Source organism: Nyctibius grandis, chromosome 10 (assembly GCF_013368605.1).
Source record: "Nyctibius grandis isolate bNycGra1 chromosome 10, bNycGra1.pri, whole genome shotgun sequence".
Taxonomy (NCBI): domain Eukaryota; kingdom Metazoa; phylum Chordata; class Aves; order Nyctibiiformes; family Nyctibiidae; genus Nyctibius; species Nyctibius grandis.
In genome coordinates this window covers 12,699,002-12,724,093 of record NC_090667.1, presented here as the reverse complement: position 1 = coordinate 12,724,093, position 25,092 = coordinate 12,699,002, and the positions used below count along the sequence as shown (strand labels likewise).

The window sequence follows — 25,092 nt, the reverse complement described above, 5'->3', positions numbered from 1 at the left end:
CTCCAAAGGGGTTCAGCATGCCTCGAAGGAGCTCAGCACATCTCCAAGGGGTTCAGGACACCTCCTAAGGGGTTTAGCACATCTTGAAGGGCTTCAGGATGCCTCGAAGGAGCTCAGCACATCTCCAAGGGGTTCAGGACACCTCCTAAGGGGTTTAGCACATCTTGAAGGGCTTCAGGATGTCTCTAACAAGGTTCAGCATGTCTTGAAGGAGCTCAGCATGTCTTGAAGGGGTTAAGCACATCTCCAAGAGATTCAGCTCATCTTGAAGGGGTTCAGGACACCTCCAAAGGGGTTCAACACATCTCTGAGGGGTTCAGGATGTTTCCAAAGAGGTTCAGCACATCTCAAAGGAGCTCAGCAGGTCTTGAAGGGATTCAGCCTATCTCCAAGGGGTTCAAAACATCTCCAAAGGGGTTCAGAACATCTCCAGTGGCCTTGGCCACTTGCCAGGCAGCTCCCTGGAGAGATGTGGGCAGCACTGGCATCTTGGGGGACTTATCAAGGAAGAAAAGCAGACACCACCCCCCCCCCCCCCCCCCATGGATTGGGGGAAGGTTGAGCATCCCAACTCCAGGGCACGCTGCTTCCTCAGCCACCGACCCCATGCCCACCCCAGGGACAAGGAGCCAGTGCCAGCCCCGTCACCACCCTACAGCTCCGCCATGGGGCAGAGACCCCCCCCGGGCACAACCCCATTTGGGGGTCCAACCCCCTCCCAGAACCCTCCTGGACTTGAGGAAACATCTGTGGGGCAAATGGTGCCAGGAGGGGAACGAGGGGGGGGGGGGGGGGGGGGGGGGTGTGTCTTTATTTTTAGATTGATATTAAATTTCCATTTAATTAATTAAATTGCTTCTGGGCTTGGGGGGAAGGGATCTGTGTAGAATATGTAAATATTCCTACTTTTATTTGGGAAAGGTTTTAATGAGTGTCTTAATAAATGCATAAAAAGAAGACGTAGGATTTTTTTTTTAACACTGGAAATACCGTGACGAGGTAATTGGGGTGGGATAGTCATAAAAATGGAACCAAATTGACTAAATCTGGGAGAAAAGAGGATGAAGAGAGGTATGAGGGAGCAACATCAGACTAGAAGATGCTTCCTCTAGAGCAGAGCATGGAAGCAGGTCTTCAGTGAGCAACGGAGGTGAGTCTTCTTGGAATTAATAGTAAATATATGGAAAAAAACCCCTTATTTTTCACTACGACAACCAAAAAATCTGAAAAACCTGGTGAGAAAATGGCCGTAAAATGAAGTGGTCGCATCCTGCAGCCTCTGTGGGGAGCGAGAGCCGCAAAGGCATTTCTGGCATGCCAAAGATTTGCCTCCCCAACCCAACGGTTGCACGTGGTTTGCTCCCTGAAGGGCCAACCCAACCACGAAATGCCTAAAATAGTCGGCGAGGTAAAGCCGTGACGGGGCGGGGGGGAAGGTCTTGCTCTAGAGCAGCTGCAGATGTTGCTCCTATCTTGGGTTTCTCCACGTGACACCAAGACAAGCTGGTTCCTTTGTTCCTTCCAGCTCCAGAAAGTCAGATACAAACTACAGAGTCTCCAAACAACCCAACATGTGTATGAATGGGACATCTATGTGGCTCCTGAAGCACCTCCTCCATCCCCACCTCATCTGACGTCATGGAGAAGGTTTTGGCTCCATCAGAGTTTTGTTTCCATTGAGATTTTTGGCTCCATCAAGATTTTTCACTCCATCAAGGTTTTGGTTCCACCAAGGTTTTGGTTCCACCAAGGTTTTGGTTCCATCGAGATTTTTGGCTCCATCAAGGTTTTGGCTCCATCAAGGTTTTTGACTCCATCAAGGTTTTGGTTCCATCAAGGTTTTGGTTCCATCAAGGTTTTGGCTCCATCAAGGTTTTGGCTCCACCAAGGTGCCGATGCAGGATCCCAAAGTGTCCCACCAAGGTCCCCGCACATCCCCAATGGATGGAGGTTTGGAGACAGGACCTGGAGATGATTCACTCCAACCATCTACCTCAAGCAATGTCCTTGAGTATCTCCAAGGGTGGACCAGCTCCAGGAAGCCTCTTCCAACCTTCTTCCATCATGGAATAGCTCAAGTTGGAAGGGATCCACAAGGATCATCGTCTCCAACCCCTTGCAGGAGGACAGTGCCCAAAAAATAAGCTTTTTTTTTAAGGTTTAAGCAAAATTTCATCTTTTTTTTTCCGACTTGTGCCAATTTCAAAGGAAAAGGGGGAAAAAAGGAGCTTCATCATTTCCCACCTTCTTCTGCCATCGAGATTTGGTGGAGCTCAAGGGTTTCTTCTTGGGGGAGGGGTGGTCCCCCAGACCTTGGGGACCACCTTCACCCCCCTGCTCGGCCTCCACCCCACGTTTTGCTCTTTTTTAACCATCGCACCAAACAATCTGCTCCAATTCCCACTGGAAATTCGGTATTTTCACGGAAAAACGGGGAGACACCCCCTGACCCCGCCCCCCACCGGCTCCCCCCGGGGATGCTCAGGGGATCCCCCCTCCCCGGCTCCCGGAGCCTGTTGCAGGCCGGGTCGGTGTGGGAGGACACAGGAAAGGGCTGCCCCAGCCGGGAGGAAGAGGAGGAGGAGGAGGAGGAGGGAGTTGGAGCCGGTAGGTACCGGAGGAAGCGTGGGGGCGGCTCCGGGGAGAGGCTCCGCCCGGTCCCGGGGAAGACTCGGAGGGTAGCAGGGATGCTCTTCCTGGTCCCGGAGATGCTTTACCGGGTCCTGAGGATCTTTTTCCTGGTCCCGGAGATGCTTTTCCCGGTCCCAGGGATGTTTTTCCCGGTCCCAAACATGTTTTTCCCGGTCCAGAGATGATTTTCCTGGTCCCAGAGATGCTTTTCCCAGTCCAAGGGATGCTTTTCCTCATCCCAGGGATGTTTTTCCCAATCCCGGGGATGCTTTTCCGGGTCCTAGGCATGTTTTTCCCAGTCCCAGGGGTGCTCAGCTTGGTCCCAGGGGTGCTCTACCCCCTCCAGAGATGCTTTTCCCGGTCCAAGGGATGTTTTTCCCAGTCCTAGGGATGCTTTTCCTGGTCCCAGGCATGTTTTTCCTGGTCCCAGGGGTGCTCAGCTTGGTCCCAGGGATGCTCTACCCCCTCCAGAGATGCTTTTCCTGGTCCCAGAGATGCTTTTCCCAGTCCAAGGGATGCTTTTCCTCATCCCAGGGATGTTTTTCCCAATCCCGGGGATGCTTTTCCGGGTCCTAGGCATGTTTTTCCCAGTCCCAGGGGTGCTCAGCTTGGTCCCAGGGGTGCTCTACCCCCTCCAGAGATGCTTTTCCCGGTCCCAGGGATGTTTTTCCCAGTCCTAGGGATGCTTTTCCTGGTCCCAGGCATGTTTTTCCTGGTCCCAGGGGTGCTCAGCTTGGTCCCAGGGATGCTCTACCCCCTCCAGAGATGCTTTTTCTGGTCCCAGGGATGCTTTTCCCAGTCCAAGGGATGCTTTTCCTCATCCCAGGGATGTTTTTCCCAATCCCGGGGATGCTTTTCCTGGTCCCAGGGATGCTTTTCCGGGTCCTAGGCATGTTTTTCCCGGTCCCAGGGATGCTTTTCCCGGAACCAAGGGTGCTCAGCTTGGTCCCAGGGGTGCTCTACCCCCTCCAGAGATGCTTTTCCCAGTCCTAGGGATGCTTTTCTGGGTCCTAGGGATGCTTTTCCCAGTCCAAGGGATACTTTTCCCAGTACCAGGGGTGCTCAGCTTGGTCCCAGGGATGCTCTGCCCCCTCCAGAGATGCTTTTCCTGGTCCCAGGGATGCTCTTCCTGGTCCCAGGGATGCTCAGCTTGGTCCCAGGGATGCTCTACCCCCTCCAGAGATGCTTTTCCCGGTCCCAGGGATGCTCTTCCTCATCCCAGGGATGTTTTTCCCAGTCCCGGGGATGCTTTTCCTGGTTCCAGGGATACTTTTCCTGGTACCAGGGATGCTCTACCCCCTCCAGAGATGCTTTTCCCAGTCCTAGGGATGCTTTTCTGGGTCCTAGGGATGCTTTTCCCAGTCCAATGGATGCTTTTCCTGGTCCCAGGGGTGCTCAGCTTGGTCCCAGGGGTGCTCCACCCCATCCAGAGATGCTTTTCCTGGTCCCAAGGATGCTTTTCCCAGTCCCAGGGATGATTTTCCCAGTCCCAGAGCTGCCCTGCTGGGTCTCAGGACACTCTGCCCGGTCCTGGGTGCCCCTCTGGACCCCAGGGACGCTCTACCTGACCCCAAATTTCCTCTTTTCCCTCTGATCTTTCGAGCTGGCTCTGAAACGCCGGGTAAAACCCCATGGGAAGAGCAGGAGCAGCACCCGGTAACCCCCAAAACCGCCTGATCTTACCCCAAAACCACAACCCCCAGCCCCAAGGAAATCCAGAGGCTTTAAAAATCGAGTCAACGGGCAAATTAAATGGATTAAAATCAACCTTTTGGGGAACGACGACGGAATTTAGATACTTAAAAACCAGATATCATTTTTTCAGTCATTAATAAGGACAATTAGGGCGTGAATATTAATGTAATTACTAATAATAGTGATTTTTATTTATATTACTAATATTTAGGGCTTGATTTTTCAAGCTTCAAGGATCCTGTCATGATTTAAAACCCTCGGGAAGCAAAACCGCCGCTGTAGGGGCTGCAACGATCCCGTTTCCCCCCCTCAAAGCTTCCAGCTGCTTCCCAGATGCCGGAATATTGGGGGGAGGGGGGGGTTTTGGGGTACCCAGAGCGAATAAAACCACATGAAGGGGGGCAGGAATCAATTTTACTCACCAGAAAATACACCCCAAGCGACCCCCCCTACCCCGGGGCTGCCTCGAACCAGTGCGGTTCTCATCACAGCCCCAGTATGGCCACAGCCCCCCCCCCCCCAGCACCCCAGAACAGTTGTAGGGCCCCCCCCCCGTTAGTGCAATTCGCCTTTTGCTGGAAAAGGGGGAAAATAGCCCCAAATAACTGAAATTTAAGAGGGGGGGGGTGTGTGAAAGGAGCAAGGGGACGGGCAGGGGATGTTGTGTCCCCAACCCTTGCGGGCAGGGCCCCCATACAGCCCCCCTCGCGACCCCCCCCCCCCCCCCCGAGTGTTTTAGGGGTGCAGCTCCTGCGCCGAGGAGGGGCAGTGATGGAGCAGCCTCATTAGCAGCCTCGTTAGCAGCCTCATTAGCAGCCTCATTAGCAGCCTCATTAGCAGCCTCATTAGCAGCCTCGCCCACCCAGCCGCTCGCTGCCAACACCCAACGAGCGGCTCAACCCCGCAGCCCAACGCCGGGCACCCGCGGCCACACGGGACACGGCTCCCCCCGATCCCCCCCCACTTCACCCATCGCATTCAGAGGGGTGAACCCCCCCAACACCCCCCCAATTTTGTCCCCCCCCCCCCCCCCCCACGGCATCAAGGGGCTTCCAAGCGTCGCCCCATCAGCTCCGGCCTCGGCGGGAGGTAACGGCGGCACCCGCCGCCTCCGCTCCGTCTTTTTGGGGTTCCCCAAGGAGGGGAGAAGCTGTGGTGGCGTGGGGGGGGTCGGGGGGGGCTAAAGGCTGATGCTCCGGTGATGCCTGAAGTGCCCCTGCCCGCCCCGGCGCCGCTCCCGCTCCTCCAGCTCGTCGCTGTTGAGGCTGGTGGCGTCCGACAAGCCCAACAAATGTTCGACCGAGTCGAACTTCTGGAGGTCGGAGGCGATGGTTTGAAGGCTGAGCACCGAGAGCGTGTCGGCCGGGGGACATTCCACCCCCAAACGTGTCCCTCCTGTCACCCCCACCTCGGTCCCGGCGTGGTGAGGGCTGGCCTCGGCTCCCACCGGCGAAGCTCGGCGGACGATGAGGCGTTGGAGGCGGCGGGCGTGGATCTGCTCGCTGATCTGCTCCAGGTTCCGCAGGGCCACCGAGTAACGCGTCTTGGCCTGGGACACCAACCGCTCCAACGCCGTCACCTTGGCCTTGTGCTCCTGCGGGAGGGAGGTGGCATCGGCCACTGCGGCCATCTCAGCGTCCCAACACAAGGGACAGACCCCAACCTCCCAGACCCCGTCCACAACCTCCCAGGCCCCGTCCACAACCTCCCAGGCCCCGTCCACAACCTCCCAGGCCCCGTCCACAACCTCCCAGGCCCCGTCCACAACCTCCCAGGCCCCGTCCACAACCTCCCAGGCCCCGTCCACAACCTCCCAGGCCCCGTCCACAACCTCCCAGGCCCCGTCCACAACCTCCCAGGCCCCGTCCACAACCTCCCAGGCCCCGTCCACAACCTCCCAGGCCCCGTCCACAACCTCCCAGGCCCCGTCCACAACCTCCCAGGCCCTGTCCACAACCTCCCAGGCCCCGTCCCAACCTCCCAGGCCCCGTCTCCAACCTCCCAGGCCCCGTCTCCAACCTCCCAGGCCCCGTCTCCAACCTCCCAGGCCCCGTCCCCAACCACCCAGACCCCGTCCCAACCACCCAGACCCCGTCCCAACCACCCAGACCCCGTCCCAACCCCCCAGGCCCCACCAGCCTCTTTTTCTTCCCCCACTCCACCCCATCCTGAAAGTTGGCAGAAAGCAGCAGGATCCTCCCCAAAACGGGATCCCTGCGCCCTTCACCAGCCCGAGGTGCCCCACCACGCATGTGTGTCATCTTTCCCCCACCCAGTACCTCCAGGATCTGGTTGAACTGGGCTTTCAGCTCGAAATAAGGCTTGCTCTTAACGATGACGCGCTTGAGGGACTTCTGGAGGGCCTGGACCTTGGCCTCGGCCTGCTGACACAGCTGGGTCACGCGTTGGTGCTCCCGCTCGCTCCGCAGCCGCTCTTCCTCCGCCTCGTTGACCTGAGGGACACCCCAAAACCCCTTCAGAAATGGCGTCTCCCCCACTCCTCATCATCCCCAACCTCCCAGACCCCGTCCCCAACCTCCCAGACCCCGTCCCCAACCTCCCAGACCCCGTCCCCAACGACCCAAACCCCGTCCCCAACGACCCAAACCCCGTCCCCAACCACCCAAACCCCGTCTCCAACCACCCAGACCCCATCCCCAACCTCCCAGACCCCATCCCAACCTCCCAGACCCCATCTCCAACCTCCCAGACCCCATCTCCAACCACCCAAACCCCATCTCCAACCACCCAAACCCCATCTCCACCACCCAAACCCCGTCCCCAACCACCCAGACCCCGTCCCCAACCACCCAGACCCCGTCTCCAACCACCCAGACCCCATCTCAACCACCCAGACCCCATCCCCAACCACCCAGACCCCATCCCCAACCACCCAGACCCCATCCCCAACCTCCCAGACCCCATCTCCAACCTCCCAGACCCCATCCCCAACCTCACAGACCCCATCCCCAACCTCACAGACCCCATCCCCAACCTCACAGACCCCATCCCCAACCTCACAGACCCCATCCCCAACCTCACAGACCCCATCCCCAACCACCCAAACCCCATCCCCAACCTCCCCGAGGATGAAGACCCCCTCTCTGCCCCATACTTTGCAAGTGGCGTGGTTGAGCATCTCCTGCCAGGTGGGATCCAACCGGTTCTTGTCGGCCATCACCCCCTGCTCGGCCACGAAGACCATCTCGCGCGCGGCGTTGTGCATGCTCACGGCTCGCTCGTACCGCAGAGCCGCCTTCTGCGTCTCCTGCTGAGCCTGCGAGCGAGGAGGGGGGCAAATGAGACACCCCCCCCCCAAGACTCCCCCACCCATTTTTCTGCACCCTTGGGTGATGCCACACCTCCTTGGCGAGCCGTCGGGCTTCGTAGTAGGGCCGAGCCTTCTCGATGCAGTTGCCCAGCTGGGAGCCCTGGGCGTTGAGTCTCCGCGCCGACTCGGAGAGGATGCGGCGATAGGCGGTGCGAGCGTCCTGTGGGCGAGGGCCACCTCGTCCCCCGGGCCACCCAGAGCCCCCAGCACCGCGGCTTGCCCACCCAACCAGCCCCCCGAGGTCAAAATCCAGCAGGGGACCAGTTAAGGGCAAGGGGGGACCAGCTAAGGGCAAGGGGGGACCAGCTAAGGGCAAGGGGGGACCAGCTAAGGGCAAGGGGGGACCAGCTAAGGGCAAGGGGGGACCAGCTAAGGGCAAGGGGGGACCAGCTAAGGGCAAGGGGGGACCAGCTAAGGGCAAGGGGGGACCAGCTAAGGGCAAGGGGGGACCAGCTAAGGGCAAGGGGGGACTGCAAGACCAGTTAAAGACTGGGGGGAGCACTTAAAGACTGGGGGGACAAGGACTAGAGAGACCAGTTAAGGACTGGGCGACAGGTTAAGGACTAGAGAGACCAGTTAAGGACCAAGGAACAAGGATTGGGGGACCAGTTAAGGACTGGGGACCGGATAGGGACTGGGGAACAAAAATTGGGGGACCAGTTAAGGACTAGGGACAAATTAAGGAGTAGAGAGACCAGTTAAGGACTGGGGGTCAAGGGCTGGGGAGACCAGTTAAGGACCAGGGAACAAGGGCTGGGGAGACCAGTTAAGGACTGGTGACTTGTTAAGGACTGGGGAACAAGGATTGGGGGACCAGTTAAGGACTGGGGAGACCAGTTAAGGACCAGGGAACGAGGATTGGGGGACCACTTAAGGACTAGGGGACAAGGACTGGGGGACCCATTAAAGAGTGGGGGACCAGTTAAGGAGTGGGGACTGGTTAAGGACCAGGGAACAAGGATTGGGGGACCAGTTAAGGACTAGGCAACAAGGACTGGGGGACTAGGTAAGGACTGGGGGACCAGGTAAGGACCGGGGGACCAGTTAAGAACTGGGAGACAAGGACTGGGGGACCAGTTAAGGACTAGGAGGCAAGGGCTGGAGGACCAGTTACGGTTAAGGACCAGGGGACCGGTTAAGGACTGGTGGATAAGGACTGGGGGGACCAGTTAAGGACCAGGGGGACCAGTTAAGGCCTGGGAACAAGGACTGAGGGACCCAGTTAAGGACTGGGGGGACCAGTTAAGGGCTAGAGACTGGTTAAGGACTGGGAAACAAGGACTGCGTGACCAGTTAAGGACTAGGGGACAAGGGCTGGAGGACCAGTTAAGGACTGGGGGGACCAGTTAAAGACTGAGTGACAAGGACTGAGGGACTGGTTAAGGACCAGGGGACAAGGCCTAGGGGACCAGTTAAGGGCTGGGGGGACCAGTTAAGGGCTGGGGGAGCAGCTCACGTCCAGCTGGAGCTCCACGCGGTTGATCTCGGCGTTGGCCTGGTTGAGGTGCTCCAGCTCCTCCTGGGGTGAGGGGAGAGAAACGGGACCCCCAGATCCACCCCGGCCCCCCCCCAAAAACTGGGGGGAACTGGGAAAACACCCCCCACCCGCCCCCCCCTCACCTGTATCCTGGGGTCCAGCTCTTCCTCCTCCTCCTCCTCTCCTACCACTTTCGGGGGTGTCCTGGGCTCCTCACCCTCACACGCCCCCCCCGAAACGGTGGCCCCCGCCTCGTCCTCGTCCCCCCCCGGGGCCATCCCCAGCTGCCCGGGCGGTGTCCGCCGTCCGTCCCCTCCGGTGGCCCCCCAAAGCGGCCCCTCCTCCGCGTCCCCCATGGCGGGATCCCCCCCGGTGCGGGCGACGGCGGGGTGCGCTTCGCTTCAGGGGGGGGCCACCATTTTAGCGGGGGGGCCATTCAGCGCCAGCCCACCCCACGCGGAGCAAGGGGCCCTAGTTCATGGGTGGGGGGTGAGACAGATGGGGGCGGGGGGGTGAGGGGAGCGGGGGGAAGCCCCCCCACCCCTGGCAGAGACCCCCCCCCCACTGGGGACGACGAGTCGGGAGCTGGATCGGCCGCAACAGGATGGGGGGGGCTGGAAAACAACAGGGAGAAGGTCAGCCCCCCCCCCCAATTCCCCCTCCCTAGACCCCTCCAGTGCCCCCCCCAAGGCACTGCCCCCCCATATCCCCCCCACCCCACCACTGCGCTGCCCCCATATCCCTCCAATGCCCCCCCACATCCCTCTAATGCCCCCCTAAATGCCCCCCCCACTCCACTGCCCCATATATCCCCCCCAGCACCCCCCCAATACTCCCTATATCCAAACAATGTCCCCCCACATCCCTCCAATGGCCCCCCCAAATGCCCCCCACCACCGCACTGCCCTCATATCTCCGCAATGTCCCCCCCATGCCCCTCTAATGCCCCCCCACACCCCTCTAACCCCCTCCACATGCCCCCACACCTCCAACAACCCCTATATACCCCCAATACCCCCACACCCTTCTAATACCCCCCCACATGCCCCCACCCCTCCAACGACCCCTCTATCCCCCCAATGCGCCTCTGTCCCCCCCATGTCTCCCTCCCCCACGTCCCCCCCCGCTCCAGCACCCCCCACCCACCCCCCAAACCCCCTCCATCCCCCCCGGACCCCCGCGGCCTGTGTTTACCTCCCGCTCCGCCACAGCGGCTCCACGTCCCGCCCCTCCGCCCCACCCGCCACCGGAACCGGAAGCTCCCGTACGCACCCACCCGCCTTCCTCCTTTTGCCGTACAACATGGCGGCCCCCAGCACCCCGCCGCCGCCCGCCGTCTCCACAATCCTCCCGGTCCCCGGTGGCCTTAAACCGGGCGCGGAGATGAGCTCCGGTGAGCAACAAGCCGTCGCGCTCCGCCCGGCCCCGCTCCTCCTGACGAGGCGGAGAAAGAGCGGCGGCGGAGGCCTCGAGGGCGCCGCCATCTTGTTTTACGGCGCCGCCGCGCCTCAAGATGGCGGCTGCCGCCCTTAAACCCCGTTAAAGCGACTCGGCCCCGGTACCTATAGACACGTATAGGTACATACAGACATGTATAGACACATATAGGTACATATAGATACGTATAGACACATATAGGTACATATAAATACCTACAGGCATGTATAGGTACCCATAGACACGTATAGGTACATCTAGATACCTATAGACACGTATAGGTACATATAGTCACGTATACACACATGTATAGGTACATATAGACACGTATAGACACGTGCAGAGATGTATATACATGTATACACACACGTACACACACAGACATGCCTTGGGGGTGCATAAAGGCACACACATGTACATACATGCAACCCCACACACATGCAAACATATACACGTACACACGTATACATACACACACATATACATACACACAGGTATACACACACACATATACATACACCCCCCCCAAGGGTGTGAATATAGGGGTGTACACAAATATATCTACACACGTATATATATGCACATATATACATACACATGCACAACATATATGCACACACACATATATGCACACACATGTATGCGCATACATATACACACATATATACTCACCTATACACATCTATATACACCTATATATGTATACACCTATAACCACACCTGTACACACATATATACACACATACAGGTATACACACATGCACACATGTATGCATAGACATACGCACTTACATGTACACCCATATATACTCACCCATACACATGTACACACCTATATTCACACCCATGCACACGTATACACATATGCCCACACACGTGCACATATATATGCACACATATATATACGCACCTATAGACATGTAGACACCTGTATTAACACCCATACACACACATACATATATGCACACGCGTACACACGCACATACATATACACATGTATATACTCACCTGTACACGCCTATATTCACCCCCATGCACACATATACCCACACATATACACATGTACATGCACATGTACATGGGGACAAGGTGGGAGGGGTTGGATGGGTGGCTTGGTTGGGGACAAGCATGTGGGGACGCATGGTGGTGGTGCTTTGTCCTTAAGTAGGGCCCTTGTGCCGTGTTGTGTCCCCAAATCTTCTCCCACCATGTCCCCAACCCTTCTGCTACCATGACCCCATCCCTTCTCCCACCATGTCCCCATCCCTTCTCCCACCATGTCCCCAACCCTTCTCCCACCATGTCCCCAACCCTTCTGCTACCATGTCCCCATCCCTTCTCCCACCATGTCCCCAAGCCTTCTCCCACCGTGTCCCCATCCCCTCTGCCACTGTGTCCCCACCCCTTCTGCCACCATGTCCCCAACCCTTCTCCCACTATGTCCCCAACCCTTCTCTGTGTCCCCATCCCTTCTCCCACCATGTCCCCAACCCTTCTGCCACCATGTCCCCAACCCTTCTCCCACCATGACCCCAAAGCTTCTCCCACCATGACCCCAAACCTTCTCCCACCATAGCCCCATCCCTTCTCCCACCACATCCCCATCCATGGTTTGGTTTGAACCTCCATCCTTGTCCAAGGGAAACGGAGAGGGACGGAGAGCTTGATCCCAGTTCAAACCAAACCACGGATGAGGTTTATTTGGCGCCGATGGTTACATTGTAGGGTTGCAGCACCCTTCCAAAACGTGGACACCATGAGCCCACGTGTCCTCCTCGCCCTCCACCCATCCACAGATTTGTCCCACCGCTCCCATCTTTGCAGAACCATCAGGAAAATTGAACCCTGCAGATGGTTGAGCCCTAGACCGGATTAAAACGAGGTGTTTTGGGTTCAAGGAGGCCAAACCAAGGAGGTGAGTGGAGGAAAAGTTTATTGCAGCCGAGTTCTTGCTTGTTTTTTGGCAGCACAAAGGGAGCAAGAGCAGGGCATGGAGTTGGGCTGTGCCTATCTCCATTCCTAAGATGTTGCTGGAGCCTCTTCTGAAGCCCTTTGGACAACTCAAGAGTTTATTCATCCAAAGATGAACCGCGGATGGGCAGGACAGAGGTTGCACCACGCCACTGAATAACAACACGTGAAAAAAAAAATAAGCTGTAAATGAGGAAGAACTCAGGGTGGTGGGTCCCAACAGGGTTGTGGGACCATTTCCACCCCATTTCTCCCTTCCCAAAGAAGCTGAGTCCAAGTGGTGTCTTCAAAATCTTGGTCTGTGCCCAAATCCATCCACCATTTGGCCATGGAAGAAGGCCGTGGTCCATCCAGTGTTGCTTGATGCCACCAGAAGAAATTATTGGACCAAGCAGATGTGACTTTTGGGAGTCTAAAGCCAACGAGTCCGCTCTTCCTAACGAATTTCTGCCATTGGTCTACGTCCCACAGCTGAGCCCATCCCAGCAAATGGATGTTCCTACCTGCATTCATCCAGGTCCCTATGGGGAAGCAGGAAGATGTGGTGACCACCAACCAGGTCTCTACCCAACATGGGTCACCAGGTCTTTACCCAACGTGGGTCCTCCGATGGGTGATGAAGTTCGAACAGCGGATAAAGCTCTTCCCGCAGTCGGGACACTCGTAGGGCTTCCCTTCCCGATGGGTCCTTTGGTGTTTGATCAGGGCAGAGCTCACGGTGAAGCTCCTACCACACTCGGGACACTCGTAGGGCTTCTCCCCGGTATGGATGCGTTGGTGGATCATCAGGTTGGAGCTGCGGTTGAAGCTCTTCCCGCAGTCGGGGCAGCGGTAGGGTCTCTCACCCGTATGTGTCCGCTGATGCCTGATGAGGTCCGAGCTGTTCCTAAACCACTTCCCGCAGTCAACGCATCTATAGGGCTTCTCCCCGGTGTGGACACGCTGGTGGATGATGAGGCTGGAGCTCTGGCTGAACGTCTTCTCGCACTCCTCGCACTTATAGGGTCTCTCCCCGGTGTGGATCTTCTGGTGGCGGATGAGGTAGGAGCTGACGCTGAAGCTCTTCCCGCACTCGGGACACTTGTAGGGTCTTTCCCCAGTGTGGGTGCGTTGGTGGGACGTGAGGTTGGAGCTCTGGTTGAAGCCCTTCCCGCAATCGGGACACTTGTAGGGCTTCTCGCCGGTGTGCAAGCGTTGGTGGGTGATGAGGGTGGAGCTGTCGCTGAAGCTCTTCCCGCAATTGGGACACTTGTAGGGCTTCTCACCGGTGTGCAGGCGTTGATGGGTGATGAGATGGGAGCTGCGGCTGAAGCTCTTCCCACACTCCAAGCACTTGTAGGGCTTCTCACCGGCGTGCAGCCGCTGGTGGACCGCCAGGTTCGAGCTCCGGCTGAAGCTCCGGCCACATTCCTCGCAGATGGTCGGTCTTTCCTCCTCCAAGCTTTGTGAGGTGGGTTTGCAACCTCTCCCCGTGGGGCATCTTCTTGGCTTTTCCTCCCCGTTGACCTCCTGCTCCGTGGAGCCCTTCAGAACAGCCTCTTCCGCAAGGTTCTGCCCGTGGGTTTCTCCTCCGCGTCCTCCATCCTCATCTCATCGCCTGCTGGAGGAAGGAACAAGGAGAGGAAGGGGATTTGCATCCGTGCCAGAGGGAAGGGGAAGGAGATCCTCCCAGATCCGCCTCTGGGAGGATGGCGTCAGCAACGGGGCTGTCCTACAGCCAGAAGCGATGCTCTGGAAGATGGAGGAGAAGACAGGATGAAAGGTCCTCCTCACCTGCCTGGGTATCTCGTAGCATCTCCTCTTCCTCGCAGCCTCCTCCTCTCAATCTGGCCAAGGTTTGGGTATGGGAAATCCTGGTTTGGGGGGAAAAAACAAGCTGTGAGCGCGTTCCCCAGTTGGGGTTGTGGGTTGCTCCTGCCCAAATCCATCCCTACTGAGAAGTCAACGGGGAAGACACCACCACCATCTTGTGCCCGTAAAACCCTTGAGATACAGCCCATAAACCCCTCCAAAACACCAAGATACAGCCCATAAATCTGCCAAAACACCAAGATAGAGCCCATAAAACCTCCAAAACACCACGATACAGCCCATAAAACCGTCTAAAACACCAAGATACAGCCATAAAACCTCCAAAACACCAAGATACAGCCCATAAACCCCTCCAAAACACCAAGACAGAGCCCATAAACCCTCCAAAACACCAAGACAGAGCCCATAAAACCCCCAAAACACCAAGATACAGCCAAGACGTTGGAGCCAGCGTTATAAAATACAAAGATCCATCCTCAAAATGGAGATGGAGGAGAAATAAGGAGCTTGTCTTGCTTGGGAAATGTGGTTATGGGAAGAGTCATGACCAGCGTCCTGTCCCTGCAAGCCCTGTGCCACTGGAGCTCGAGAGGGGACAAGGACAAGGGCAAGGTCAGCGGCATCCCTGGCTGCGGCTCAGCCCCAAAATCACTTGTTCTCAGCCCAAAACCACCTGATGCAGCACCCAGATGTGGGTGGGAAAGAAACAGGATTGTGATGGACCACCCGGTTCGACCCAGAGGGGTGGGGGTCTGCAACCAGCCCCCCCACGGCCATTGTCCCCTCTGTGTTGCACAGGGGGAAACTGAGGCAGGGACCACCAACCCCCAAATGGGTTCCCATGGGGCTGGGGAAGAACGGAGCCCCAGGACCCCCCTTCCCTGGGGTGGGGGGCAGAGCCTGGGTGGGAGGTGATGCTCATGCCCACCCCAAGTGCCCTGGGGCCATGGGGGGGGCTGTGGGGCACCAGGGCCGGGGTCCCCCCACTGTGGGGTGATCCTTGCTCTGGGGGTCCCTCTGCTCCGGGCTCACCCCTCTCTGGGCTCCTCACTCCGGGCTCCTGGGGGGTCCCCCCTCTCCGGGCACCCCATTCCCAGCCCCCAGGGGTCCCCCAGCTCCGGTCCTGCCCCTCTCCGAGCTCCCCCCAACTCCGGGCTCCCCACTTCGCTGTCCTGGGGGCTCCTGGGGGTCCCAGTGGTCCCCTCTCTCCGGAGTCTCAGGGGTCCCAGTGGTCCCCCCCCTCTCCTGGTTCCCAGGGGTCCCCCCGCCCAGCTCCCGGGGGGGCCCCGGGACCGCTCCTCCTCCCCCCTCTCCGCCGGTACCGGCCGATCACCGTGGGGCTGAGGGGCTGATGATGGAGGCGGCGGCGGTGCCTGACCCAGGAAGGCCAACCCCCAACATGGGGGGGGGGACAGGACCCCCAACACGGGGGAGACAGGACCCCCCAATACGGGGGGAGACAGGACCCCCCAACACGGGAGAGGACCCCCGCATCCCCCCATCATCCCCCATCCAGGGTCTCTGCCGGCAGCCGCCACCGGCTGCCCCCCACCCAAAAACCCACCTCCCAGGGACCCCCCAAGATCCTCCCAAGGGATATTTGCGGCTCAGCTCTGGAGTCCCGCAAGCTCCAGGCATCCCCCCCCCCAAAAACACCCCCCGGGGACCCCCCCAACAGCCCCCCAAGGGATATTTGTGGCTCAGCTCTGGAGTCCCACAAGCTCCAGGCATCCCCCCCGCAAAACCCCCCCCGGGGACCCCCCCCAACAGCCCCCCAAGGGATATTTGCAGCTCAGCTCTGGAGTCCCGCAAGCTCTAGACCCCCCCCCTCAAAAAATACCTCCCAGGACCCCCCAAGATCCCCCCAAGGGATATTTGCTGCTCAGCTCTGGAGTCCTGCAAGCTCCAAATGTCCCCCTGGGTCCCCTCTCTCTGCCACCCCCCCAAAAAACACCTCCTGGAACCCCCCCAAGGGATATTTGTGGCTCAGCTCCGGAGTCCTGCAAGCTCCAAACACCCCCCCCCCAAAAATCCACCCCCCCTCACCCCTAGAGCCCCAAATATTGGGGGTTTTTAACTTAATTTACATGCTTTCCATGAAAAACGGTTGTGTATATTAACACGCTTTACCCCCTTCTCAGTGAAATTATTTTATTAAGATTTATTAAAGAACTCAGGGGTTTAATTAATTTTTTTCCCAATTTCTGAGATCTCCCTCTTTGCTGCTGCGGCAAGCTGAGAACTGACCGCTCATTCACAGCAGTGAGCACCTCAACCCACCCCCTGGGGCTGGGGACAAAGTCCTACCTGGCCTTTGCGACCCCTCCTGTCCCCCCTGCATTCCCCATGCCATGTCCTCATCCCACTTCCCTGTCCCTGCGCCCCCTAAAATGAATTAATTAATCACAATTAATGACCTGCAGCAATTAAAAAGCTCGCTAGGAAGACACCAGACCAACAGCTTTAGAGGAAACCCTTTATTTCAGAATAAGTGTGCGAAGAGTGGTACAATTTTCTGGGTGGAAACAACAGTAAATCAAATAATTCCCTAACACTGGGCTAAAATTAATTATAATATCTCTATATTATAATAATTAAGGAATTAAATTCCCTGATCAGACCGTGCTCTTCTAGCGCTGAGCTGTGCAAGCATCACCTGGATCAATAACCAACCATAAGGGTGGGAGATCATCCTAAAATGGATTCCCACCACCGATGTTTGATGATTTTTTTGAAAAATACTCTGGAATTTGATTATTCTTGGTATCAGATTAAAGTTTTAAATTGGATTAAAGATTAAATTGTAGTTGAGTTTATCATGCCTGCTCCTTCGCCTGTTTCAATGGCTGATTTAAGGGTTTATGCTGCAAAAAAAATACACGATTAGGGATAAATTCGTACCGAGAAGGGTGGGGGTGATGTGGTGGGAGAAGGTAGAGTTAGTTAATAGGACTTAATAAACGGTAATTTGGGGCGGTATAATTAAAATCGCATCCAGGTTGGGTAGTAAAGACACAACTGGGGAGGTTGATACTTGTAGTGTGGCCACGAAGAGTCAATATATAGAAAATAACGCAACGTAACAAGCCGTTCCCGGCGTAGACAAGCATCATCTCGGAGGGTTCATGGAGGCGTGATGGGAAATGAACCCCCCAAGGGAATTAAGGCAGTTTAGGGGTTCCAAAGGATGGTGGCATCATCCCAGGCAACTTCAAGAATTTCAGCAGAGTAGACTTCTGGTGACACCTTCTCTAGAGGTTTCAGCTTGGACCCGACAGCAGGTAGACTTCTGGTGTCACCTTCTCTAGAGGTTTCAGCTTGGATCCACAGCAGGTAGACTTCTGGTGTCACCTTCTCTTGAGCTTTCAGCTTGGATCCACAGCACGTAGACTTCTGGTGTCACCTCCTCTTGAGCTTTCAGCTTGAACCCATCGTTGGGTCTGAAGGCAACTCAAAGCCAAGGAGACATTCCCTAGGGTTACCCCTAAGGCATTTAGTAATAATGTGGTCATCATAAATTGGATGTTCTCATGAAGGGACGGTGTTTGGGGTCAACCACAGTCCCATTCCCAACTTAAGTAATGATGATTGTGAGGGAACACGAAGATTTCACAGCGAGGCAGTCATTGCGTCTAGCTTATTGACCAGGACTTTGGCATCAATACCATCAGTCCCCAAAAACGGAGGGTCCCTGCATGGGCATGAGTTGAGCTGAGGTAGGACATCGCTACAGAGCCAGGCCAGCCACGCCTCGTCAACGGTAAACGAGAAGGTGGGTCCAGTCGGGATGTATTTGTTAATGCTGCTCACTCAACCCACTTTGAGGACCAGTAAAAACAGGGGATGAAGTCAAGGGTGAGTTGAGAAGGATGGTTGGAGGGTTGGTTGTGATGAGTTTGGGAGGAGACGGACTTGGAGATGAGGGAATATTAAATTTAAAGTAAGAGCCACCAAAGCCTTAGCCCAAAGGCACTCAACGTCAACAGGGTGAGAAGAATAAGGGTCATGCTACAAAAAGATGGACACGGGAACCCCGTGTCACCACGAAGTCACTAATACTGAGCTCAAACTGGTATCTGGGTGTGCAGAGACACAACCACGGTTATCAGGTAGGACATGGGGCACATCTTCCTTGTACGAGTAACTCGGACCAGCTGATGGACTCGGGGCATCTCAAATTCTTCTATTGTTGAGCTGTGGAAGCACCATCCGGACTCGTTAATTGATCATCGCGTCCCACCTCTGCTCCCGCTCTGCGCCGGGTCTTCCCCTTCTGCGCGTGGGGCTCGGACACACCAGCCCTGGTCCTCCGGTGGATCTCCTGGTGCCTCGTGCGGTGGGAGGCTTGGCGGAAGGTTTTTTTGCAGATGGGGCAGGTGTAGGGTTTTTCTCCCGTGTGGATTCGTTGGTGGGTGACGAGGAGGAAATTAGAGTGGAAACTTTTCCCGCAGTCGGAGCATCTGTAAGGTCTCCCCTCGGTGTGGAACCGTTGATGCTTCAGGAGAGCTGCGATGGCACCGAAACATTCCCCACAACTGGGACACTTATAGGGTTTCTCCTCGGTGTGGCTCTTCCGGTGTCTCCGAAGGGTTGAGCCATCGTTGTAGCACTTCTCGCAGTCGGGACATTTGAAGGGTCTCTCCCCCGTATGGATTCGTTGGTGTTTCAGTAGGGTTGCGCTCTGGCTGAAGGTCTTCTCGCACTTGGAGCATCTGTAGGGTCGCACTCCAGTGTGGGTGTCCCGGTGAAGGACCTGAGCTGACTTCGCATGGAAGCTCTTAGTACAGTAGGGACATTTATAACGTCCCTCCCCTGGGCGGGCTTCCTGCGATGCCCTCTGCTTCTTCTCCATGTGGTTCTTCATGTGTTTGATGAGTCCCGAGCTGTCCGTGTAGCTTTGCCCACAATCCCTACACTTGTAGGGTCTCTCCCCCGTGTGGCATCGCTGGTGTCTCGTCAGGTGGGAGCTCAACCGGAAGCTTTTATCGCAGTCGAGGCAGTTGTAAGGTTTCTCCCCGGTGTGGATTCTCCGATGAGCGGCGAGGTCTGAGCTCATGATGAAGCTCTTCCCGCATTCGGGGCACTTGTAGGGTTTCTCCCCGGTGTGGACCCGCTGGTGGACGATAAGGACTGATCTCCGGTTGAAGCCCTTCCCGCACACCAAGCACTTGAACGGCTTCTCTCCCGTGTGGATCCGCTGATGAATGGCCAGGTACCGCCTCAAGCTTGAAGTTCTTCCCGCACGCAAGACAACCGAAAATGGGTTGTCCACGCTATGGGTGGCTTCGTGGGCCAGTAGGTACGCGCTCAACCGAAAGGTCTTCCCGCAAACGAGGCAGACGTAGGGTTTCTCCCTGGTGTGGATCTTCCGATGGGTGCTGAGGGTGGAGGTGAGACGGAAACGCTTCCCACAGACCGAGCACTTGTAGGGTTTCTCACCCGTGTGGATCCGTTGATGCTTGTTGAGAGCTGACCCAACCCTGAAACCCTTCCCGCACTCGTGGCAGGTGAAGGGCTTTTCTCCGGTGTGGATGCGCTGGTGGGGGATGAGGAAGGACCTCCGACTGAAGATCTTCCCGCAGTCGGGACAGCTATAGGGGGCCTCGTGGGTGGCCCCGCTCTTGCTGGAGCTACAGGTCTTCTTCTTTGCATGGCTCCCATGGCAGGTTTGCAGCCGTCCACCCTTCCTCCGTGATGGGCGAGCTTGGGCATCATGGCTTGGTTCTTCAGAGGTTTGTGGTTGACTCTCACACTCGTGCTGCACTGTTGGGCTTGGCTCTTGGGGGATGACCACCTCAGATAGGTCCCAACAGAGCTCAGATCCTTCTAGAACCTCCAGACCATTTTCCCTCCCATTCGCCATCCCGTCAGCTGTAGGAACGAAGACCCCAAGCCATAGTGAGGGCAACACCTTTGCCAAAGTTGCTATGAAAGTTTATGGCTCTGATGTTCAAACCTAGTCTGCTCAGCAGCTCCAGTGGTACCACAGGGTGGTAGTGGTGACCCCAGGCTACAGCCCCACACCGATGTAGTTCACAGGGCATGAGGACACAGGAAAGACCATGGGAAAGAGACCTATTGAGGGTTACCAGACAGAGGAGGTCCATGTGGACCTCTGGGCTGAGAAGGACAATTGTGTCCTTCTCCTCCCCTGCTGCCCACCTGCCCAAGGGGCTTCTCCTCCATGCCACCCTTTCCCACCACACCCTGAGCCCACCCCTTGCTCCACCGGGAAGACCTGAAGAAAGAGGAGGTGGTGATGGGGTCCCATGGTCACTCGCACCCCACGGGTGGGATGGGACCAACCACCACCTCACCGTGTGTCCCAAAGCACCATCAACCACCAGCATCCACCAGGACCTGGTGGTAGGACCCAACCACCACCACCCTGCCCCACATCTGCAGCCCACCCCAGCCACCCCCTGGAACCCCCAGACCTCAGCCCCAAGGCACAGCCCATGGATCCCCCCACGCGGGAGGTGGGGCAGAGAGGAGCTGGGGCTGCCCCGGGCCCCCCACCCCTCCCCGGTTACCTGCGGGATGCGGCGGGGGCAGAGCCCGGGCGGGGGGCGATGCTCCCGGGGGTGGGGGAGCTGCGGGGTGCTCAGTGGTCCCCGTGGAGGTGGCTCCTCGTGTGACCCGGATACAGTGAGCAGCGAAGCCTCGTCCCTCCTCCTCTTCCTCCTCCTCTTCCTCCTCCATCGCTCCTCCTCCTGCTCCTCCTCCTCCATCCCTCCTCCTCCTCCATCCCTCCTCTTCCTGCTCATGCTCCTCCTCCATCCCCCAAAAGTCGCAGCCCACCATGGATGCCCACCTACACCGGGAGAGTTGCCACCACCTCCTACTTCATGTGGTGGTTCTGGTGGGACCGCAGCTCCTCGTAGCTCTTCCTGCAGATGGAGAACTTGTAGGGACCGTCCTCCGTGTGAGTCTACTGGTGTTTGATGAGCTTTGAGCTCATGGTGAAGCTCTTCCCACAGTTTGGGCATCTCTAGGGTCTCTCCTCAACGTGAATCCACTGGTGCTTGATCAGGTTGGAGCTTCTACCAAAGCTTTTCCTGCAGTCCTGCCCCACGGAGGGTCTCTCTCCTGCGTGGGTCATCTGATGAGTGGTGAGATGGGACCTCTGGGCAAAGCACTTCTCACAGCTTGGGCAGACATAGGACTTCTCCCCCAGTGTGGATCCTACGGTGGGAGATCAGGTCCACGCTCTGGCCAAAGCTTCTCCCACAGAGGATGGGTCTCTTGCCACGATGGATCCTCTGGTGGGAGCTGAGGTTGGAGCCATCGCTGAAGCTCCTCCAGCACTTGGGGCAGGTGTAGGGTCACTCCTCAGTGTGGTGATGGACCGGGCTGTATCTCCAGCTGAAGGTGCGCTCAGATTTGGGCGCGTCCTCCCGTGGAGAACAGCAGCATCGAGGTCCTCAAAGATGCCCTGACCATGGGAGGAGCTGGTCCACACCATCTCGTGGTGATTCCCCAGCTGCCCCTCACACAGCTCTGGGCTCTGGGAATCCTCCTCCTCTTCGATCCTTCCAGCTACCAGCCCTGAGGAGGATGATGAAGGCCAGGAGGACATCCCGGGGGGCTGGGAGGTGGGATGTCCATCAAACAGAGGGCAGGACTGCAGGCGTTGCTCTGGGGCAGGCAGGGAGGGCAGCAGCATCTCCAGGGTCCTCCAGCCAAGCGTTGTCATGGGCTTGTCCCACCTTGGGTTGGAGAAGGAGCACAGGACAGGATGGTTTGGGTTGGAAGGGACCTTCAAAGATCTCTGGACCATCAAGACATGCTTGATTGGAGACATGAGCTGATAGAAACAGGCAGCTCCAAGCCTGACCTACTTTCCTCCTCCACCCCTGGAGGGGAAGACGCCCCTTGAGAGCCGCTGCCTCCTGCCACCGGCTCAAGGAGGAGGTCTTGGAGGTCACCAGGAAGAGTCCTCAGCTCTCCAATCCCTCAAGGAAGAAAAAACCAAAACTTTCTTAGCTCCAACGCATCTCGCTGGGTTGTCCAAGCAGCCCACCCGAACCTGGAGATGTTGTCTCCACGTGGGTGATGTCTCCATGTGGGCGATGTTGACTCCACGCGGGTGTTATTGGCTTCACGAGGGTGATGGCTCCATGCGGGTGCTGTTGGCTCCACGCAGGTGACGTTGACTCCACGTGGGTGCTGTTGGCTCCACGTGGGTGACGTTGACTCCACGCGGGTGACGTTGGCCCCATGTGGATCATGATGGTTCCACGTGGTTGCTATTGGCTCCATGAGGGTGATGGCTCCACATGGGTGACAGCTTCATGTGGGTGACGTTGGCTCCACATGGGTGCTGTTGGCTCCACGTGGGTGACGTTGGCTCCATGTGGATCATGTTGGCTCCACGTGGGTGATGTTGGCTCCATGTGGGTGCTGTTGGCTCCACGTGGGTGACATTGGCCCCATGTGGATCATGATGGTTCCACGTGGTTGCTATTGGCTCCATGAGGGTGATGTTGGCTCCATGTGGGTGACGTTGGCCCCATGTGGATCATGTTGGCTCAACGTGGGTGCTGTTGGCTCCACGTGGGTGATGTTGGCTCCACGTGGGTGCTGTTGGCTCCATGTGGGTGCTGTTGGCTCCACGTGGGTGACATTGGCTCCATGTGGATCATGTTGGCTCAGTGTGGGTGCTGTTGGCTCCATGCGGGTGACGTTGGCTCCACGTGGGTGCCATTGGCTCCACGCAGGTGCACGGGAACACCATCCCTCATGGATTTCACCCCTCGAAACTCAGGGACGATGGATAAAACCCCACCACAACCCCCCCCCCGACCGCGGTTTTGAGTGCTGACACGCTTGGAGGGGACCTCGTGACATCGTCCCCTGGGGCATCACCTTCGCCCTGGTCCAGCTTGGGACCATCCAGCATCTCCTGAGGGTGCTGCAGGCCCTAGAGGAGAACGTGCGGCACAGGATGGATCCGCCCCGACTCCGGGTCCTTGACCTAATTCTGGTGTTTACCAGCGGGTGGAGGGGGGGGGGGTGCTCCTGGGCTTCAAAGGGAGCTGAGCCGGATGGGTGCTGAGCACCATGCGCAGGGATGCAGATGGATGGGTGATGAGCACCATGCGCGGGGATGCAGCTGGATGGGTGCTGAGCACCATGCGGAGGGTGCAGCTGGATGGGTGATGAGCACCATGCGCGGGGATGCAGCTGGATGGGTGCTGAGCACCATGCGCAGGGTGCAGCTGGATGGGTGCTGAGCACCATGCACGGGGTGCAGCTGGATGGGTGCTGAGCACCATGCGGAGGGTGCAGCTGGATGGGTGCTGAGCACCATGCGCAGGGTGCAGCTGGATGGGTGCTGAGCACCCCGCCGCGGTTGCAGCCGCGGGTGCCCCCCCCGTGTCCCCCCCCAGCCGTGCGGGCGCTGCGGGGGCTGGTGCTGGGATCACAGCACCCGCCTGTGCGCCGCAGGCCTGCGCCCCCCTGCCTGCACCCTGCCTGCACCCTGCCTGCGCCCTGCCTGCGGGGGGACAGCTGGGATTGGGGGGGGCTGGGATAGGGGGGGACAGCCAGGATTAGAGGGGGGGATAGCCAGGATTAGGGGGGGGGACAGCTGGGATTAGGGGGGGACAGGCAGGATTGGGGGGGGACAGGCAAGATTAGGGGGGCAGGATTGGGGGGGACAGCTGGGATTAGGGGGGGATAGCCAGGATTGGGGGGGGCTGGGATTGGGAGGGGGACAGGCAGGACTGGGGGGGGGACAGGCAGGATTGGGGGGGGACAGGCAGGATTGGGGGGGGACAGCTGGGATGGGGGGGGGACAGGCAGGATTGGGGGGGACAGCCAGGATTAGGGGGGGACAGGCAGGATTAAGGGGGGACAGGCAGGATTAGGGGGGCTGGGATTGGAGGGGACAGGCAGGACTGGGGGGGGACAGGCAGGATTAGGGGGGGACAGGCAGGATTAAGGGGGGACAGGCAGGATTAGGGGGGCTGGGATTGGAGGGGACAGGCAGGACTGGGGGGGACAGGCAGGATTAAGGGGGCAGGGATTGGGGGGGACAGCTGGGATTAGGGGGGGATAGCCAGGAGTGGGGGGGAGAGGCAGGATAGGGGGGCTGGGATTGGGGGGGACAGCCAGGATTAGAGGGGGGGACAGCCAGGATTAGAGGGGGGGACAGACAGGATTAGAGGGGGGAACAGCTGGGATTAGGGGGAGACAGCCAGGATTGGGGGGAGACAGCTGGGATTAGGGGGGGGCTGGGACTGGGGGGGGGCGCAATGCCAGCAGGGATTACCCAGCGCTCAGCATAATCCCTGCAGGGAAAGGGGGGCTGAGCCGTCAGGATGTGCCCCCCCCGGGCTGAGTTGGGTGTGCACGGGCGTGTGTGCGTGTGCAAGGGGGGGGGGGGGGGGGATCTGGGTGGGCGTGCAAGGAGGGGGGGTAATGCGGGTGTGGTTGGGAGTGGGGTGCACAAGTGTGCAAGGGGGTGTGTGTGTGCATGAACGTGTGTGTAATGGCACAGGGGTTGCGTGGGTGCGCATGAGTGTGCAAGGAGCTCTGTGTGTGTGCAAAAGCACGGGGGTGGGTGTGCACGAGCGTGCAAGGAGATGGGGGTGCAAGCACACGGGTGTCCATGGCTCCGTGTGTGTGTAATGACACGGGGGTTGTGTGTGCGTGGGTGTGCACGAGTGTGCAAGGAGATGGGGGTGCAAGTGCACGAGTGGCTGTGGATCTGTGTGGGTGTGCATGAACGCGT

The 25,092-nt window shown here is 58.0% G+C and overlaps 4 protein-coding genes across 5 annotated transcripts in view; 1 reads left to right on the top strand and 3 right to left on the bottom strand.

The window, feature by feature from the left end:
* Positions 1–25,092, top strand: part of LOC137668024 (zinc finger protein 721-like) — a 164,933-nt gene that overhangs the window by 6,394 nt on the left and 133,447 nt on the right. The window lies entirely within an intron of this gene.
* SH3BP5L (SH3 binding domain protein 5 like) lies at positions 5,354–10,383 on the bottom strand. Of its 2 annotated transcripts, XM_068409313.1 has the most exons (8): positions 10,329–10,383; positions 9,278–9,748; positions 9,114–9,176; positions 7,689–7,817; positions 7,442–7,603; positions 6,606–6,779; positions 5,735–5,920; positions 5,354–5,638 (listed from the first exon to the last, which is right to left on the bottom strand). In XM_068409313.1, the coding sequence occupies exons 2-8, from the start codon at positions 9,488–9,490 to the stop codon at positions 5,507–5,509; spliced, it is 1,059 nt and encodes a 352-aa protein (XP_068265414.1). In that variant the 5' UTR covers positions 9,491–9,748; positions 10,329–10,383; the 3' UTR covers positions 5,354–5,506. The 2 variants fall into 2 exon arrangements, with proteins under 2 accessions (XP_068265414.1, XP_068265413.1); XM_068409312.1 differs by having other exon boundaries at positions 5,354–5,920.
* On the bottom strand, positions 12,500–14,337 carry LOC137667974 (zinc finger protein 436-like). Its single transcript, XM_068409244.1, has 2 exons — positions 14,316–14,337; positions 12,500–14,131 (listed from the first exon to the last, which is right to left on the bottom strand). Exons 1-2 carry the CDS (start codon positions 14,335–14,337, stop codon positions 13,131–13,133), a joined length of 1,023 nt encoding a protein of 340 aa, XP_068265345.1. The 3' UTR covers positions 12,500–13,130.
* On the bottom strand, positions 16,839–20,981 carry LOC137668029 (zinc finger protein 345-like). Its single transcript, XM_068409303.1, has 2 exons — positions 20,888–20,981; positions 16,839–20,225 (listed from the first exon to the last, which is right to left on the bottom strand). The coding sequence occupies exon 2, from the start codon at positions 20,215–20,217 to the stop codon at positions 18,538–18,540; it is 1,680 nt and encodes a 559-aa protein (XP_068265404.1). The 5' UTR covers positions 20,218–20,225; positions 20,888–20,981; the 3' UTR covers positions 16,839–18,537.